Genomic DNA, 17,656 nt, shown 5'->3' with positions numbered 1-17,656 from the left:
AAGTTCTGGCCTGTTCAGGGAACAGGAAGCTCTCCATCAATTTATTTTACTAACAATAACAATCATAACCATAATAATCACAATAATAACAGATAACACTTATTAATCAAGCATCGTTCCAGGCACTTTACATATATATACATATTAAGTCATTAATTCTCACAACAACTCTTGGAGATGGATATTGTTGTTATCCCCATTTTTGCAGGTGAGAAACTGAGTCACAGAGCACTGAAGGAAATTGTCCAAAGTGACATGATTAGTAGGAGGCAGATCTGGGTAATGAACCCAGGCAATATGGCATTGGATGTCATACTCTTAACCACAAAGGTAGGCTGCCTCCACTCCCCTAGAGTCTCCTCCAAGATGGTTCTATGTGTTCTTCATTCACAGCTCCTATTAGAAGTTGTTTAGAGGTTAAAAGAAAGAATTCAAGTTTTGAAAACCTGAATTGCCTATTGCGTCCTTGTCACAGTACTAGTCATGAGGATACAGAGAAAAAGACAGACAGCTACAAGGAGCTCCCCACAGTCCATCAGGAAAACAGAAGAGTCAGCAAACACAGTCCATGAATGTAGCCAGGGGAAGCAGAGTACACAGTGGGAAGGGGCACCGAGCCAGCAGTCTGGGGGCCCAGGACAGGATTCTTTGTTTTTTTAGCTTATCTATTACTATTTTTTTTAATTATCAAAGATTATCATTGTACAATATTGAGAGGTATAGAACAAAATACAATTATTGGAGGACAGTTGCTCTTCAATATTGTGTTAGCCTCTGCCACTCATCAACACGACTCAGTGACATATATCCCCTCCCTCCTGAACTCCCTCCCATCTCCCTCCCCTTTCCACCACTCTAGGTTGTCACAGAACATTGGGTTGAGCTCCAGGACAGGATTCTTAATTTGAGTCTGCAACTAAACTCATCCTCTCACCTCTCAGTTGGACCAAAAGCTCTTAGTATTAGGAGCCCACAGCTGAACCCATCAGTCTTGAGTCTACTAAAGATCAAAGTTTGAAAGTTCACAAAGCAGCAGCAACAATTCTTTTTCCCTTTCTTTCCTCCTAGACAATGACTGGTTGTTGCCCTTTGATTCTCTTGTGCCTAATTAGATGCTGAAGAAGCTAACCAGGCTTCAGTTAAACTTGACTGGAATGATGAGTTTTACAGGATCTTGCAGACATGAAAAGTAAATTGGTACCCCCTTTTAGGTTTGAGTCTGTTTAGCAACATTCCAAGGCAACAGTTAATGGAAGCTACTGGAGGCTTAGCAGGTAGGCTACAATTCTGTTTATTTCTTTTATAAAAAGCATGGTCAAATAGCCCAGAAATAGACCCCCATAAATATAGTCAACTGATTTTTGACAGAGGAGCAAAGGCAATACAAGAGGATAATGATACTGTCTTCAACAGAAGGAGCTGGAACAACTGTACATCCACATGTGAAAAAATGAACCTAGACTCAGACCTTACACCATCACAAAAGTTAACTCAAAATGATCACAGGCCTAAATGTAAAACACAAAGCTATAAAACTCCTGTAACAGAGGTCCCTGACCTCCAGGATCTAATGCCTGATGATCTGAGGTGGAGCTGATGTAATAATAATAATAGAACTAAACTGTGCAATAAATATAATGTGCTTGAATCGTCCTGATATACCATGATGGTAATCATACCATTTGCTCCCCCCTGGTCCATGGAAAATTGTCTTCCATGAAACTGGTTCCTGGTGCCGAGAAGGTTGGGAACTGCTTTTAGAAGATAATGTAGGAGGAACCCTAAACGATGCTGGGTATGGTGTTGCCTTTTTAGATATAACACCAGAGACAGACCATGAAAGAAATAATTAACAAGCTGGACTTCACTAAAATGAAAGGCTTCTGTTCTGCAAAAGACAATAGCAAGAGAATGAGAAGAGAAATCACAGACTGGGAGAAAATATTTGCAAAAGACACATCTGATAAAGGACTGTTATCCAAAATATACAAAGAACTGTTAAAACTCAACAGTAAAAAAACAGACAACTTGATTTAAAAATGGGCCAAAGATCTTAATAGACGTCTCACCAGAGAAGATACACAGATGATAAATAAGTGTGTGAAAAGTTGTTCCACATCATATCATCAGGGATATGCGAATTAAAACAACAACGAGATACCACTGTATTCCTAGTAAAATGACCAAAACCCCAAACACTGACAACAAAGGCTAGCAAGGATGCAGAGTGACAGGAACTCTAATAACATTGCTGGTGAGAATGCAAAGTGGTACAGCCACTTGGGAAGACAGTTTGGTGGTTTCCTACAAAACTGAATGTACTCACAATCTGGCAATCACACTCCTTGGTATTTGCCTAAATGAACTGAAAATGTATGACTACACAAAAACCTGTTCACAGATATTTATAGCAGCTTTATTCATAATTGCCAAAATTTGGAAGCAACCAAGATGTCCTTCGGTAGGGAAACGAATAAATAAACTGTGGTACATCCAGACATGAGAAATGAGCTAGCAAGCTCATGAAAAGACATGAAGGAAACTTAAATGCATATTACTAATTGAAATAAGCCTATCTGGAAAGGCTATATACTATGATTCCAACCATGTGACATTCTGGAAAAGGCAAAACTATTGTGACAGTAAAAAGGCTGTAAGGGTGTGGCAGGGAGAGATGAATAGGTAGAGCACAGAGGGTTGTTAGGGCAGTGAAAAATACTCTGTACGATACTATAATGATGGATATGCGTCATTGTACATTTCTCCAAACCTAGAGAAGGTACGACATCTAGAGAGAACTCCAAGGTAAGCTAACAAATGTTTAATGCTGGACTTTGGGTGATTGTGATGTGTTGGTGTAGATTCATTCTTGGTTAAAAACAAAAATTACTTCTTGTGAATAACGTTGATCATGGGGAAAGCTATGAATATATGGGGGCAAGAGGTGTACAAGAAATCTCTGTAGCTTCCTCTTAATTTTGCTGTAAACCTAAAACTGCTCTGAAAAAATAAAATATTTGTTAAAGGGTCAAGTGAGTGAACACCAGACTCATGGACAGTGCAGGACGTAACTTTCAGCACTCACCTGAACAAGGTGTCAAAGTAGCCAATACTGCTGCAGGAAAGTGTCTACTCTGGCACCCACAAGTGTACAAAGAACAGTGCACACTCAAGTGTGTATGCACAGATGGGCCTATGGGTGGCAGAGTAGTTTCTTTATACAATTAAATTATTGCTGCAGGCTCCTCTTGTCTCTTTGGTGCATACCTAGCTCCTTTCAACTAGATCTTTTCTTGACAAAGTAACCACTACCAATAGGCTTTCTCCCACTTCACCAAACGAAATATTACTTTTTATATAAGCCCCATCCAAAAAAGAAAAAAACCCAGTTAATTTGTGGTTATCTGGATATAGATTTCCCCTTTGGATATTACTATTTGCAACAAACGTTTAATGCTAATTTTAGTTTCTTCCCTTCAGTCATTACAGTTTTGAAGTGTCTCTTTTTCCTACAGCTCAATGTTTGCCTCAAAAATGGTTAAGTATTTAAATTTTTATTAATCCAAGAAAGACCACAAGGATAGCTTCCTTGCCTCTCAACTGCCTCTTCAAAAGTCACAGTGCCTTCAAAAGCCAAATATTCTTGACTTTTGAATCATCCCTTGTCTCAAATATCCATCACTTTCACGACCTTTAGGATTTCTGAGATATGAGGGATAAACCCCAGACTTCAGCTCATAAGTCTCCAAACAACTTGACCTTATACGTTTACCATTTTCCCACTTACAAAATGAGGAAGCCAATCTCGTACCTACACTTCCCTCAAGGCTGCTCAGTCAAAAAGAGTAGAATCTCTGACCTCTCCAGAGCCCTGTATTAATGTATGTCATCTTCAGCATCAGTTGAGGGAGTAATAAACTTAATCCACCAATTTGAAACACTTTATCCATCCTGTTTCATTATATGCATTCACCTTCCCCCACAACAAAAGACACAGAATAATCTAAACCTCTTCTTACCAATTGGAGAAGGAAACTGCAACAGACTCCAGCATTCTTGCCTAGAGAACCCCATGGACAGAGGAGCCTGGTGGGCTGCTGTCCGTAGGGTCGCACAGAGTCAGACACAACTGAAGTGATTAGCATGCATGCATGCCTTGGGGAAGGAAATGGTAACTCACTCCAGTGTTCTTGCCTGGAGAATCCCAGGGACAGAGGAGCCTGGTGGACTGCTGTCTATGGGGTCGCACAGAGTCGGACATGACTGAAGCAACTTAGTAGCAGTAGCTTCTTACCAATAGTGGAATACTGTATATATCATTATACAAATTTATTTAGGAACAGAGAGATTCCTTTGAATCTCAACATTTTCTTGGCTATGCAGTCTTTAAAAAAAAAAAAAAGTGACCATTTCTACAATGGCTTCATGTTACAGGTCTACACACTGGCCCACAAAGAAAGAGACTGGAGAAAGAATGTTCCTGCAGAAATCAACAAGGATTCCCAGCCCACATGGGAACTCCTGTGGAAGCTAGCACAGTAGTTCACACTTTGGTATTTTTCTTTCTTTCTTTCTTTTTTGTTAAAGAAGATAATATATTACAGAGACATCTTCAAAATTCACACCTGAGTTAAACATTTTGCTGGAAAATTCCACATTAAGGAGAGAAGAACATAATGCAAAAAAAGGAAAGGGCTATATACAGGTATGTTGCCAGCATAATTGTTGTGTGTTTGGTTTCGTGTTCCTCCTTCTGCAACAGGAGACAGGGGAGAGAAGGAGAGAAGGAGACACACAGGGAAGGAGAGAAGAAACAAGTGTTCCTGAACTCTGGAGCAGACAAAGCAGACACAAGAGCACCTGTGGGCAGAGAAATGTGCCCAGGGGACTGAGTAAAGAGGAGGGAATTTGGAGAACATGATTATGAATGGATTTGGTTCTAGAAGAAGGGACAAGGCTAAAGAGAAAGTGGGGGGAAATGAAAATTTTGCTGAACAGAAAAAACATCAAAGCTTTGGTGGAGACATCAGATTCAAATCTTTTCGCAGATTCTAGAATCAGTTCTTGGACTGTGGCTAAGTTCAGAGTCAAAACCCGTTCTCTCCCCTCTGGTAGTTTGGCACCAGGTGAATGGCTGTGCCCAGAATGAACTGGAGACGAGCTGGAGAATAATAAAAAGTCCTTTTTCAAAGGCCACTGCAGCAGGGAAACTGTCTGAAATATTTAGAGAAGGGTGCAGGTGAGGAAGGCAAAAATGACCAACTCCTAGGAGGGATGTGCGTTTCAAGAGCGCTAGGAGTCAGCACACGGTTCAATCACAGTTTGGATCTCTGGAGGCGCTTGCTCTGAAGAAGACAAGAGTTTGGGTTCGTCCTCTTCCGCTCTCTCCTGAAAGTAATCTGTCCATACAGAGAAGGCATGATTCCCTTCCTTCTGGTGGGGAATACAGGGCCAGGTGGCAGAGGAGAAACTTTTTGGTCTCAGTGGAGGTACGTGGGATGACTCCATCGATACCAAGATCTAGAAGGAAGGAAGGAACGAGTCAGTCGGACAGCTTCTAACCATGAGGAAAGGGGAATGAGCAGCGAGCACTGGCAGGTACATACAGGGTTTTTTCCTAGGAGTGCTGAAAGTGTTCTAGAATCAGATATGGCGACAATCGCACCATCCTGTGAATACACTAAAAAGCAGTGACTTGTACACTGAATTGGTAAATTTTATGGAATGTGAATTATATCTCAGAACAATTTTTTTAATGTCCATTATATGTTTTCCTCTCTTCTTTTTGGTGGGGGTGGTTGAGGAGCTCCTAGCTTTGGGGGTATGCCACAGTTGGCCCTTAAGAGCTGGCTGCCTTGCCGAACAGTTTGGGTTTGGACAAACAGGTTCATTTCTTCAAACAAGCTCACGTCTTTAATTGCCTGACTTGCAATCTCTTGTTTTGTTCTGTACTGGGGAAGAAACCTCTTGAGGCATCCACTCTGGGAACACTTTTTAGAGGAGAATCTTTGCATCAAGGCTCTGGAGGCTGCTTCTGTCATTGCATCCCGGGTGGGAGCACAAGGTTAGGATGGAGCACCCCTCCCCTCTCCCAGGGCATCAGCTACACAGGGAAGCTCAGGCTTGGGGCAGAATGCCCCCACTGCAGCTGGAACTGGCGTGAAGGGGAGTTCTCTGAAGCCCAGTGAAGGACCTGACCCTTTTCAACAGGAGTGTTTGGAAATTTCCACCCTCCCAGTGAGGATGGAAATTTTGGCTTTGTTGACATCAGCTCTTTGCCAGGACTGGCTGAGGCTTCTCTTTTAAATCCCACTCCCAAGGGATAGAGTCCAGTCTGGCTCGGCACCCCGCCCTCTCCCTGCATCCCCCGTGACAAGCCTTCTTCCCCAAGGTGTTGACCCCCAGACGCAGCTTCTCACATGTCCCTTGGCCCTAGAGGAGGTGTCTTGGTTCTCTTCCCTCCACCTTACCCTGAAGAGTTAAAACTGGAGGAGGAGTTCACGGCCGCTTTGGAGTTATTTTGAGATGCAGTGGGGCTGCTGGCCTGGAGTCCTGAGCCGGGAGAAGATGGCCTGCTGTTGTTCCCAGGGGAACAGGATGACGTTACTGAGCATGAGGAGAGGCAGAAACAAGGGGGAATTAATGAGGCTGGCTCCAGGGACCTCGTGACCTTCAGGCACATATCCCCCAAGGGGTCTCACCCTCTCCCTACTCCACTCCCCCTTCCACCCATCTGCCCACCTCCTATCACGGTAGCATCAACACCCTGCCCCAGAGGGGCCCTCATCATACATACTGCTCCCCGGCCCAGGCCCTGAGAGTGGCATGGCTGGTTCCACAAGTCCAAGACTTGCCAAACACAGGGAGGATGGATGCCAAAATCTTCCCATTCCAAGGGCACACCCTGGGCTGGCTATATCCAGCCTGGGACCCAGGGGCAGGATAAGAAAGAGAAGCGGAAGCTTAGGGAAGGAAGCGAGGAGGAGAGAAGAATGCTTGGGGAGGAAAAGAGAAGCTGAGAGCACATTAAGATGGCCAGCCTCTCTGGGGTTCCCATCTCCACATGGTACATGGTCTTCCAGAAGGAGCATGGGAGGAGTCCTGGGCATCCACTATAGAGCTCTGTGGCCTGTGGCAACTTGCTTCATTTCCCTGAAACCTCTTTGTGACCTCTCTAATATGGCAAATCTGGATAAAACTGAACTCCTGTATTCAGGTTTCCCAAACAACATTCCATGGGTAAGGTGACATAGATTTCATCCTCCAAGCTAAGATGATTTGAAGGGTCGAAGGCAATAGTATTGATAATGAGATCAGCACAGGGGACCATCAGATACTGGGGCTGTCCTGGGCAAATCCAGACATATGGTCACCCTATCTAATTCTTTGAAATACTTTTTGAAAAACAGAGTTCTGTAGAAAATTGGTTTAGAAAACCCTGCCTTCTGTTCAGCTCATTTTTATGTATAAGGCATTTGTAGGTAAAGTGGGCCAAGAAGTGCAACAATTAAAACAAAAACACTTGTTCAAACTTTACCTACTCAGCATTCCCCAAACTTACTTGATCACAGAAGACTTTTCCTCCTAGAAAAAATGTTAACATCTTCTAAAACACATTTTGGGAATGCTGAGGATGAGATGGTTGGATGGCATCACTGACTTGATGGACGTGAGTTTGAGCAAGCTTTGGGAGTTGGTGATGGACAGGGAAGCTTGGCGTGCTGCAGTCCATGGGGTTGCAAAGAGTCGGACTGAGCAACTGAACTGAACTGACTTAGGTCAATATCTTGCAGTTCTGTTATCCCATTATCTAAAAGAATGTTAGTAGACCTTATTTTTAGAGCTCACCTGTTCCAGGCATGGTGCTGTGGACAGGAGGGACAGAGAGGGGGCCCAGAGATCCAGAGGGAGACACCTGAAAGGTGAGAGAAGCTTGTAAATTCTCTTCTGCTTCCGTCTCCATCTTCTGGAGCTTCTCCCAGGGTGCTGGGCCGTAAACTCCACAGAGATTAGGGCTTCACTTCCTGGATGGTTTCCTAATCCCAAACCGATGCCCTGTGCTCTGTGTCACAGGAAAGGCTCTGGACCATGTACACCACCCAGCTCCAGCTCTGCCCTGCTCCTGCCACTCCCTGCGGACCCCTGGCCAGGGCCTCTCTGCAGTGTGACCCCTGGCAAGGCTGCTTGGCCACCAGACCAAAGAGGCCTTGCTCAGATGCCCTGTGAGGAGAGGACCATGCCTCCAGGATGCTGCTGTGGCTGACACTGTGGGATGGCTACTTTATTTCCAGTCCCTTCTTCTTCCTTCTTAAAAGACCCCTGTGGGGACTTCCCTGGGGGTCTAGTGGTTAAGAATCCACCTTCCAATGCAGGGGATGCAGGTTTGATCCCTGGTCAGGGAACTGATATGCCATGGGGCAACTAAGCTCACGTGATGCACCTACTGAGCCCTCACACTGCCTCAAAGATCCCACATGATCAATGAAGATCCTGCATGCTGTAACTAAGATCTAATGCAGCCCAATATATAAACGTTAAAAAAAGAATAATGGAAATGCTTGTTTTTTATTTTTAAGACCCCTGCACTTGCTTGGGCAGGAGAGCTCAGCCCTAACCATCCTGTCACAGGCTTCACATCTTGATGTATGAGAGGACCATCCACTCTCCGGAGGTCCCTGGAGGAGATGAACTGTGTGAGGTCTCTGAAGCTTTGCATCTTGCCCTGGAGACCTCACAGCATCATCAGCTCTGGGCTGGGAAGGGACCTAAGATACTGTAGCTTAACCTTCCCATACAGTCCAGGAATCCCTACCCTCAGTATTACTATCCTAAATAGACATGGGGGCCCAACAGATCTGGGAGTGAGGCCTGGCTCCACCACTGTCTATGTAGCTGGGGCACATTACTTGAGCTGAGATTTGGTTTTCTCATCCGTAAAACAGCAGTAAAACCTCCCTCATATTTTCTTTTAATTAAGGTTTAACGAGATAATGTCCATTAAGCTTCTAACTCAATGCCTGGCAAAGAGTACCCGGCTTGTTAAATGTTAGTTCCCTGCCCTCCTGCAGAAGCTGTCAACTCGTGTATCTTGAGCTGCTGTTTACCTCTTCATTGGAGCTGAACTCGGCATACTTTTCCTCCCCCTTCATCTTCTCATGCTGTCCTGGGACACTCGGATCAGCCTCCACCCAGGACCTCGCAGGGAGGTTCTGCTCAGGGAGCTGCGACTGGGCACCGCTGCCTTCCCCTAGTTTGGAACACCCCGTGCCGACAGGATGCAGCATGTACTCATTTCCTAATCAGTCTGCAATGGTTCTGCTGCTTTCATGGACCTGCCCTTCCACAAGGGGCCTCTTTAGTAGGCTGGGGGCCCATGAAGGGCGGAGACAGGTGTGGGGCAGCATGGTGAGAGATGCTATCAATAATCTCCCTCCCTCTTTTCCTCTGCCTACCCCTTGCTGCCACACCCCAAGCCATTTGTTGTTGTTTTTAAATAATTATTTCATCACTGCAACCAGCTTCTTCTCTTCTGTCTGGAGACAGGCTATACATGTGCAAGCGGAGATATGGCTCTCCCTTTTTTTATATAAATAGTAGCATTCTGCCCATACTGCTCTGAATAATTTTGCCTTTTTTGCTTTCTTTCTTCTTCTTTTTCTTCTTCTTTTTTTTTTTGCTTAACAGTATACCTTGGAGATTACGTCACACCAGAAGTAGAAGAAACTATGTCCCAGTCCCAAGGACAATGTTCCAGTGAGACCCGAGCAGAAGACCGGATTAGAGCATTTTCTCTACACTCTTACTTCAGGACGCCACAAGTATTGTTGTTGCTGTTCAGGAGCTCAGTTGCGTCCGACTCTTTGCGACCCCATGGACTGTAGCATGCCAGGCTCCTCTGTCCTTCACTATCTCCTAGATTTTGCTCAAATTCATGTCCACTGAGTCAGTGATGCCATCCAACCGTCTCATCCTCAGCTACCTGCTTCTCCTCCTGCCTTCAACCTTTCCCAGCATCAGGGTCTTTTCCAAGGAGTCTGCTCTTTGCATCGGGTGGTCAAATTATTGCAGCTTCAGCATCAGTCCTTCCAATGAATATTCAGGGTTGTTTTCCTTTAGCATTGATCGCAAGTATTAATGTGACTATTTATTTAACATCTTTCTCCCTGACTAGGCTGGAGCCTTCATGAGGGGAATGTGATGCTTGTGTGGTCCCCTGCTGGATCCTCAGTGTCTGCCACAGCACCCAGAACTTGGCAGGTGCTCAGTATCCAATGCACGATGAGAAGGCATGATGCTCCTTTACGGGTCTTCCATGCCTCCCACTTCTTTTCTCCACGTTGGTGTCCCCAGCTCGGATTGAACCAAGGTGATAGCTACCTCCCAGCTATTCTAGACAAAGCCCCATCTTTAAAGATTCCAAATCTCTCATGGCATGGTTCGGTTTCCTTCACGTGGCCTACCGTGCCCTACAGGATCTAACCCGCCTACTGCTCCAGCCCCCTCATTCACACACTGTCTCCCTCCCTGTGTTCCAGTCCAACCTTCTGTGCTTCCTCTCCCTGCCCACCCCAGCCTTAGGGCCTCTGCACACAGTTTCCTCTGCAGAGAATGTTCTTCCCAACACTCCCTCCGCCCCGCCATCTTGCTCCCCTTCCCCACCTCCAACTCAGACCTTTACCCCATTCGGGTCTACTCTTTCTTCTGCCATCAACGTGACCATCATTCCAAAGAGGAGTCCCCGACACCTGAACTAGGCTTGGTCCCTCAAATACCCACACGCCTTCTCTGGAGGCTTCATCACAAATTGCATTTTGTTTAATGTCTGTTTTCCTTGCTAGACTCTAAACGGAGATCACCAGTAACGATCCTGTGCGCTGCCACATCTCAGTGCCAAATAGATGGTGTGTGCTCAATAAATACTTAAGAAATGAATGGTCAATGAACATCATATTGTCTCCAACTCCAAATTGTCAATGGCTCCTCATAGCTTCTAGGGTAATTTAGCATCCATGGCCCCCCATGATCCAGCTCTCATCAACCTCCTGTCTTAGGCCTAAACCCTTAGCTCCAGCCAGAACAAAAAGCTTGTGGTTCCCCAGATGCACCATGTTGTTTCAGAGCTCGATGCCTCTCCCAGACTATTCCTTCTGCTGGCTATGCTGTTCTTTGATGAATTCCTAACCTGTTCTCCAAACAAATTAGGGAGTCATCCCTCCTGCATCCCATCCTGATTTGGGGGTCTTTCATCGGTGTTCCCATGGCTATCCTTCAGGGCTCCTTACAGCTGCTTCACCCACTTCATTGCAATTTCTTGCCTTTTCTGGCTCCACCTTCTCATTTTCTCCCCTTGGTCCTCTTCCTTTGCCCAGCCCTCAAATGCTGGTGTTTCCCAGGGCTGGGATTTCGATTTTCCCCTTTGCTTCTGTACAAATTACACAGGTGAGACCCTCCTGACCCAGGATTCCAACCACCACCTGTGTGCTTATGACTCCCCAGCTCACTTCTCTATCCTGGCTTTTCCTTCTGAACTCCAGACCCATTATTCCAAGTGCCCAGGGACTTTCCTACTTGGGTGACCCATAGGCCTTACTGTATATCATAATGGTGTAAAGAACTAAAATCGGGACTTCTCTGGAGATGTGGTGGCTAAGACTCTGTGCTCCCAATGCAAGGGGCCCAGGGTTTGACCTCTGGTTAGGGAACGAGATTCCACATACTACCACTAAGACTCAGCACAGCCAGATGAAAAAAAAAAACAAAAGGAACTGAAATCATTTTTTCCTACTCCTAAGCCAGCTCCTCCCCTGTGTATAATCATTCCGTCATCGGCACCAACTTCTACCCTGTCAGTTCGGCCTGAATGCAGAGAGGCATCCCAGAGTGCGCTCTTCCTTTTGTGGTTCTTCCTGCGCCCACCCAGTTTTCAAGTCATTAACCAAGACCTAATAATCCTACCTTCTAATTACCTCCTGAATCTCTCCCATCCCCCTCATTCTTACCAAATGGCTTTGCTTCGGCCCTCATCATATCTTTACTGGATAACTGCAGTCACATCTAACTCATCTCTGAAACCAAACCTGGTGCCTCTCAAGCCACCCTCTATGACTGCAGTCAGAGTGACGGTTCTAAAAAGCAAATGTGGTCATGCCAGCGCCCTGCTTCAAATCCGTCAGCAATTCCCCAAGCCCTCACCTCCCTCAGCCCTGCCCACAATCCCGTCCATCTGGCCCTTGCTGATCTATGCAGTCTTATCCGTCAACGGTCCTCCACATGGACCCACCTGCTGTTCTGTGCACGCGCCCTCTTCACCCTGCTTCACACCACCGCACCACGGTTCTCCTGCTTTCTCCTCCGGAACTCTACCCCCTATACACTTATTTGCCTCTTCACTCCTTCTTATCTTTTTAGACTCAGCTCAGGTATTAATTATCTCCTTGGGGAAGCTTTCCCTAACCACCACCTCCCAAGGCTTTGTTAGCCGCTGCTCCTAAATTCTCTGAGAGAAACCATCGTGTTTGTCATTTGTTTATTTGTCTGTCTCCTCTGCTAGGCAGGGAGGTCCTCTGGGAAGAACAATACATAGTAGATGGTTGATCAATGTTTGGTGAAAGAATAAGCAATAGTATGCCTTTATGAAATATGCCAGGACGAGGCTGGATTTCAGCCACCCTTGAGTGCTAGAAACATGGGGACAACACCATTATCCCCACCTCCCTTAATCTCCAACCTTCATCAATCCCAGGGATGGAGAAGATATTTTCTACCCTCCAGGCCTCCCAGTCTGCCTGAACTTCTCCCAGCCCTGACTTCTCCCCCTGCACTCTAGATTCCTAGATATAACCATCTACTTGACGCTTTCTCTTGGATGCCTAGGGTGTTAAGTCTATCTTAATATAACCAGCTCTAAATTCTCCGCTCATCCCCCCACCCTTCAAACCTGTTCCTCTACAGTCTTTATGATCTCAGAAAATGGCAACACCTTCCAGTCTGTTGCTCAGGTCAGAACCGCTGAGGTCATCTTGGCCTCATTTTTCGTACTTCCTGTCTGAGCTAACAGCACACACTGTCACCTTCATGGTGGAGATCCATTTAGAGTCCAACCACATCTGCCCCCGCCATGCCCTGCACCCTCGCCCAAGCTTCCCCCCTCGAAGCCTGACTGTTGTACCTCTCTCAGGTGGTATCCCGCTTCCACACGGATTAATCTCCGAATGGCAGCCCGTGGCAGCTCTCTAGTGGTACCTTATTTCACTTAAGATGAAGGCCAGGGTCCTCTGATGGCCTCTGAGACCTTTCCTTGGTGAATAGCTTCCTGTCACTTCTCTGCCTTCATCTCCAGCTCCTCACCTCCTTCCTTGCTCTGCCCTGGTGACACTGGCTTCCGTGCTGTTCCTCAAACATGCCAGGCCTTCTCATTTTCTGGTCCTGCTACCTGGAACAACTCTTTCCTCCAGATATTTATATTTCATTCCCTTTCAATACTTAGATCCCTGATAAAATCTCACTTTATCAGAGAGGCCTTCTCTCACCCCTCTACTGAAACACCAGCTCCTTACAATCACATTCGATCTCCTTATTCTTCTTTACTCTACTTTATAGTATATATATTTGATATACAGTATCTCTTAGATATTTATTTGCTCCATACTCCTCCACCCCCATCTTCCTTAGGATGGGGAAGATTCTTGGCCCTCCAGGCTTCATCTCCCCCAGTGCTTGGCAGGCAGTTTGGCTCCTGGCCACTCACCAGCCGGGAACTGTACATGGGTGATTTGATAGGTGTGGCCACAGGGCAGTTGATTCGCTTCTCCTTTTGTCGTCGGTTGCAGAACCAGACCCTCACCACCTCCTTCTCCATGGACAACTGCTCTGCAATCATGGAGATCTCCTCAGAGCTGGGTTTGGGGTTCTACAGAAACCAAAGGGGCAGAGTCATCAGGAGGAGAAGGGAACAGGACCAAGAATTGAAGGTGGGGGAGAGATGTTCCAGGAAGCAGGATAGAATAATAGATGGAGCAAAAGCTTTAGAATCAGACCTAAGATGGAATAGTGGTTTTAGCCCTTATTCTGTGGCCTCAGGAAACTTTCCGAACCTCTCTGAGCCTCAGTCTTACCATCTATGAAAGGAGAGTAATAATGATTACTGTATAGGATTATTGTGGAGACTGAAGGAGGAAATGTGTGTCAACTGCCAAGTGCAGGGCCTGACACAGGGTGGAGGCTCTCCTCTCACTTCTCCAGAGAAGTTCTGAATAAAGAAGCTGATGAGCTTGGTGGGGCAGGCTGCATCCCCAGAACCCATGCTCCCCTCTTTCCTCATAATCTGAGGAAACCTTCTCTCAGCTGGTTTCTTCCTGCCTACCTCAGAATAGGAAATGCTAGTTAAAACGTGTGGACCCATCAAGACTATAGAGGAGATAAGCGTGTGTGTATGTGTGTGTGTGTGTTAGTCAATAAGTTGTGTCTGACTCTTTGCGGCTCCATGGACTATAGCCTGCCAGGCTCTTCTGTCCATGGAATTTCCCAGGCAAGAGTACTGCAGTGGGTTACCATTTCCTTCTCCATGGGATCTTCCCAACCCGGGGACTGAACCTGCATCTCTGTGTCTCCTGCGTTGGCAGGTGGATTCTTTCCCACTGAGCCATCAGGAAGCCCATACATTTGTATACACACTCAAATATACATATATATCCGTCACTCCTTTGTTTTGACCACTTCCACCCTCAACTCAATCTTTGATCTTAGCCCCCTTCCTCTCCTTTCTACAGCCTCCCTGACTCTTGCTCCTCTGAGAAACTTCAGCAAAAGGAAAAGCCAGCTCTCATCATCCTGCCAGCAGGATGCAGCCGTCAAGTCCACAGTCACATGCACGGGGGAATCTGCTGGGCGGGCAGCAGCCCTGGAGGCCTGGGGCCTGCAAGGCAGAACTAGGCCACGGGCACATCCTTGAGGGACCTGAGCGGTGTGGATGGAAACTCTGGAGGCCGGTCCCTAAGGGACCCTGATTAAAGGCTCTTTAGGCCACGCATGTTTATCCCTCTTCTCTTCCCCGGCTCCCATGGGGCACATAACTGGTATTATTAGCTTCCACATATTGACTCCAGAATACACTTTTGCTGCAAGTTCAAAACAACGTGTGTATGTAATATGATCACAAGTATTTAAGTGCATGTGAAGTGAAAGTGTTAGTTGCTCAGTCATGTCCGATTCTTTACAATTCCCTGGACTGTAGCCTGTCAGGCTCCTCTGTCCATGGAATTCTCCAGGCAACAATACTGGAGTGGGTTGTCATCTCCTTCTCCAGGGGATCTTCCTGACCCAGGGATCAAACCCAGGTCTCCTGCATTGCAGGCAGATGCTTTACCATCTGAGCCACCAGAGAAGCAAGTGTATGCAGAAGAGAGAAACAGAAGGACATACGTAGATGACATTTGGTGGTGAATTTTTTCCTACTTCCCCGTGTTTTCCAAATTCTTTACAATGAGTATTTATTTTAGGTATATAATTTGAAAAATACAAAGCAATGTGAGGAAGGTAAAGAATATATACACAATGACCTGGCTTTGCTTCCTTTATCTCAACTGGATACAGATACAATCCTCTCCACTAGGATTCTAGATCCCAGTCTAAATCTCTCGGCTCAAGGGATCATGGATACCAAATAGAGGTCAGAGCCAGCAGGGTCTGTAGGGGAGGAAGTTTCTGGAACCCAGCCTGTTGCTCAAACGCCTGGAGAAGGAGCAGGTCTCTGTTTTCTGACCCTTTCCCAGGGCAGGTGTTGGAGGGCTCAGGGGTGGTGTCCAAGGACCTGTGCGTGTATGCTCACCCTCCTGTGCAAGTCAGCCCACTTGCCCCCACCCCAAGGATCTGCTCACATCTTGAAATCTCTTCTCCAGAGTCAGACGGATGTTGGTCTCAATGCTGGTCCGCTTCTTCCTCTTCCTCCCGAACACCTCACTGAGGGCGGGGTAAGAGTTGGGGGTGCTCATGGAGGGGTCCGACGGGGAGGATTCTGCGTGGAGTGGGAGAGGAGAGGAGGCTCAGAGAGGGGAAGGCAGCCGGTGCAGGCTCTGTCTCCCTGGACCTGAGGTCCCATGACCCTCTCCCAGCAGGTCCGTGGACCCTCCCCTCGCAGGGGAGCAGGAACAGCCAGAGAATCCTGCTTCTCCTCGCTGCTCTGGGCAAAGGTCCTCCACGCCTCCCACCTCGGTGCCTCCAGTGTTTGCGGTCATGGTTCAGGGACACCCAGACATCAGCGGCATGTGTGGGTGTGAGTGGGTGAGGGCAGGGCTCCAAGTGGCACTCACGGGTCTGTCTTTTACAAGGAGGCCTGGATGTGAATCCTGAGGGAAATGGGAACTGGGGTTTTGAGCTAAAAGCAATGGCCCTTGGCGGTGGGAGGCTGGTGTGAGGCCACTTCCTTTGCAGCATGAGTGCTGCAGCTGAGGTGATGTGAGGGGTCAACTGGGAGGGCCCTCCAGAAGCATTCAGGTGCAGACGGGAGTCACGCCAGAAGAGATCAGCAAGGTCCTTTCCCAAAGACCCTAAGACTCTCTCTCTGGTCATCTCAGTCCAGCGCTCCAGTCAAACCTGCCAAAGGGACAGCCTGGTGGGGAGGCTTCCTTACCCACTCCCTTGTTTCCATGTGGAAGGACTTCCGAGAGGGCCCCACCCTTGGCTGCCCATCTCCCACTCTCCTCTCTCCATAGTAACCACTGGGAAGTGAAGTGTTAGTCACTCAGTCATGTCTGTCTCCTTGTGACACCATGGACTGTAGCCTGCCAGGCTCCTTTCTCCATGGGATTCTCCAGGTAAGAATACTGGAGTGGGTTGCCATTCCCTTCTCCAGGGATCTTCATGACCCAGGGATCAACCCCGGGTCTCCTGCATTGTAGGCAGAATCTTTACCATCTGAGCCACCAGGGAAGCCCTGTAGTAACCATGAACCCACACTATCTACAGACTAGAGCCCAGCCCCACCACTGGCTCTGCTCCTCCCTCTCCACCAAGACCAGTGGTTCTCATCCTGGGATGACTTTGTACTACCCCCATTCTTCCCCCAGGGACATCTGGCACTATCTTATGGCATTTTGGATGTTACAACAGGGGGCGGGCATCTAGTGTGTAGAGACCAAGGATGCTGCTAAATAGCCTACAATTCATGGGACAGCTTCCATGAAAAAGTATTATCTGTCCCAAGATGCTGCTAATGCTGTGGTTAAGAACCCTGTCCCACGCTGTTCCCTGACACCAAACTCTTCCATTCATTATTCCAAATGTTTTGCCCTTGGCTTATACCCTGGGCCTCCTGGAATTGCCTCCATGGCCACCACGCCTGACTGAATCTTCCTGCAAACCCCACTCCTGCTGGAACGCTTTCCCAACCAGTCTTCTGCTGCTGCTGCTAAGTCGCTTCAGTCATGTCCGACTCTGTGCAACCCCATAGACGACAGCCCACCAGGCTCCTTTGTCCCTGGGATTCTCCAGGCAAGAACACTGGAGTGGGTTGCCATTTCCTTCTCCCAACCAGTCTAGCTTTCAGTAACTTGCTGTCCTCTGAAAACCTACTCAAGAATTAGCCAGATAAAGATCTTTTGTTGTGCCTGTTGCCTCCGCCTCCCAGCCATGAGACCCTGGAGAGCCCCCTTCCCTATCC

At 47.1% G+C, this 17,656-nt stretch overlaps 1 protein-coding gene across 3 annotated transcripts in view; it reads right to left on the bottom strand.

Moving 5' to 3' along the window:
• Nucleotides 1-1,275: 1,275 nt before the first annotated feature.
• Nucleotides 1,276-17,656, bottom strand: part of POU2F3 (POU class 2 homeobox 3) — an 89,102-nt gene continuing 72,721 nt past the window's right edge. For 2 of the 3 annotated variants that reach the window (XM_015100962.4, XM_042232993.2), the window contains 5 exons: nt 15,876-16,012; nt 13,748-13,909; nt 7,849-7,915; nt 6,471-6,606; nt 1,276-5,520 (listed from right to left, as the gene is read on the bottom strand). In XM_015100962.4, the coding sequence (XP_014956448.1) occupies nt 5,481-5,520; nt 6,471-6,606; nt 7,849-7,915; nt 13,748-13,909; nt 15,876-16,012 (542 nt within the window). In that variant the 3' untranslated portion in view covers nt 1,276-5,480. The remainder of the gene's footprint in view (nt 5,521-6,470; nt 6,607-7,848; nt 7,916-13,747; nt 13,910-15,875; nt 16,013-17,656) is intronic. The other variant, XM_042232994.2, reaches the window with a different exon arrangement.

The sequence above is a fragment of the Ovis aries genome, chromosome 15, assembly GCF_016772045.2.
Source record: "Ovis aries strain OAR_USU_Benz2616 breed Rambouillet chromosome 15, ARS-UI_Ramb_v3.0, whole genome shotgun sequence".
Classification (NCBI taxonomy): Eukaryota; Metazoa; Chordata; class Mammalia; order Artiodactyla; family Bovidae; genus Ovis; species Ovis aries.
This window is presented reverse-complemented; position numbering and strand designations above follow the sequence as displayed.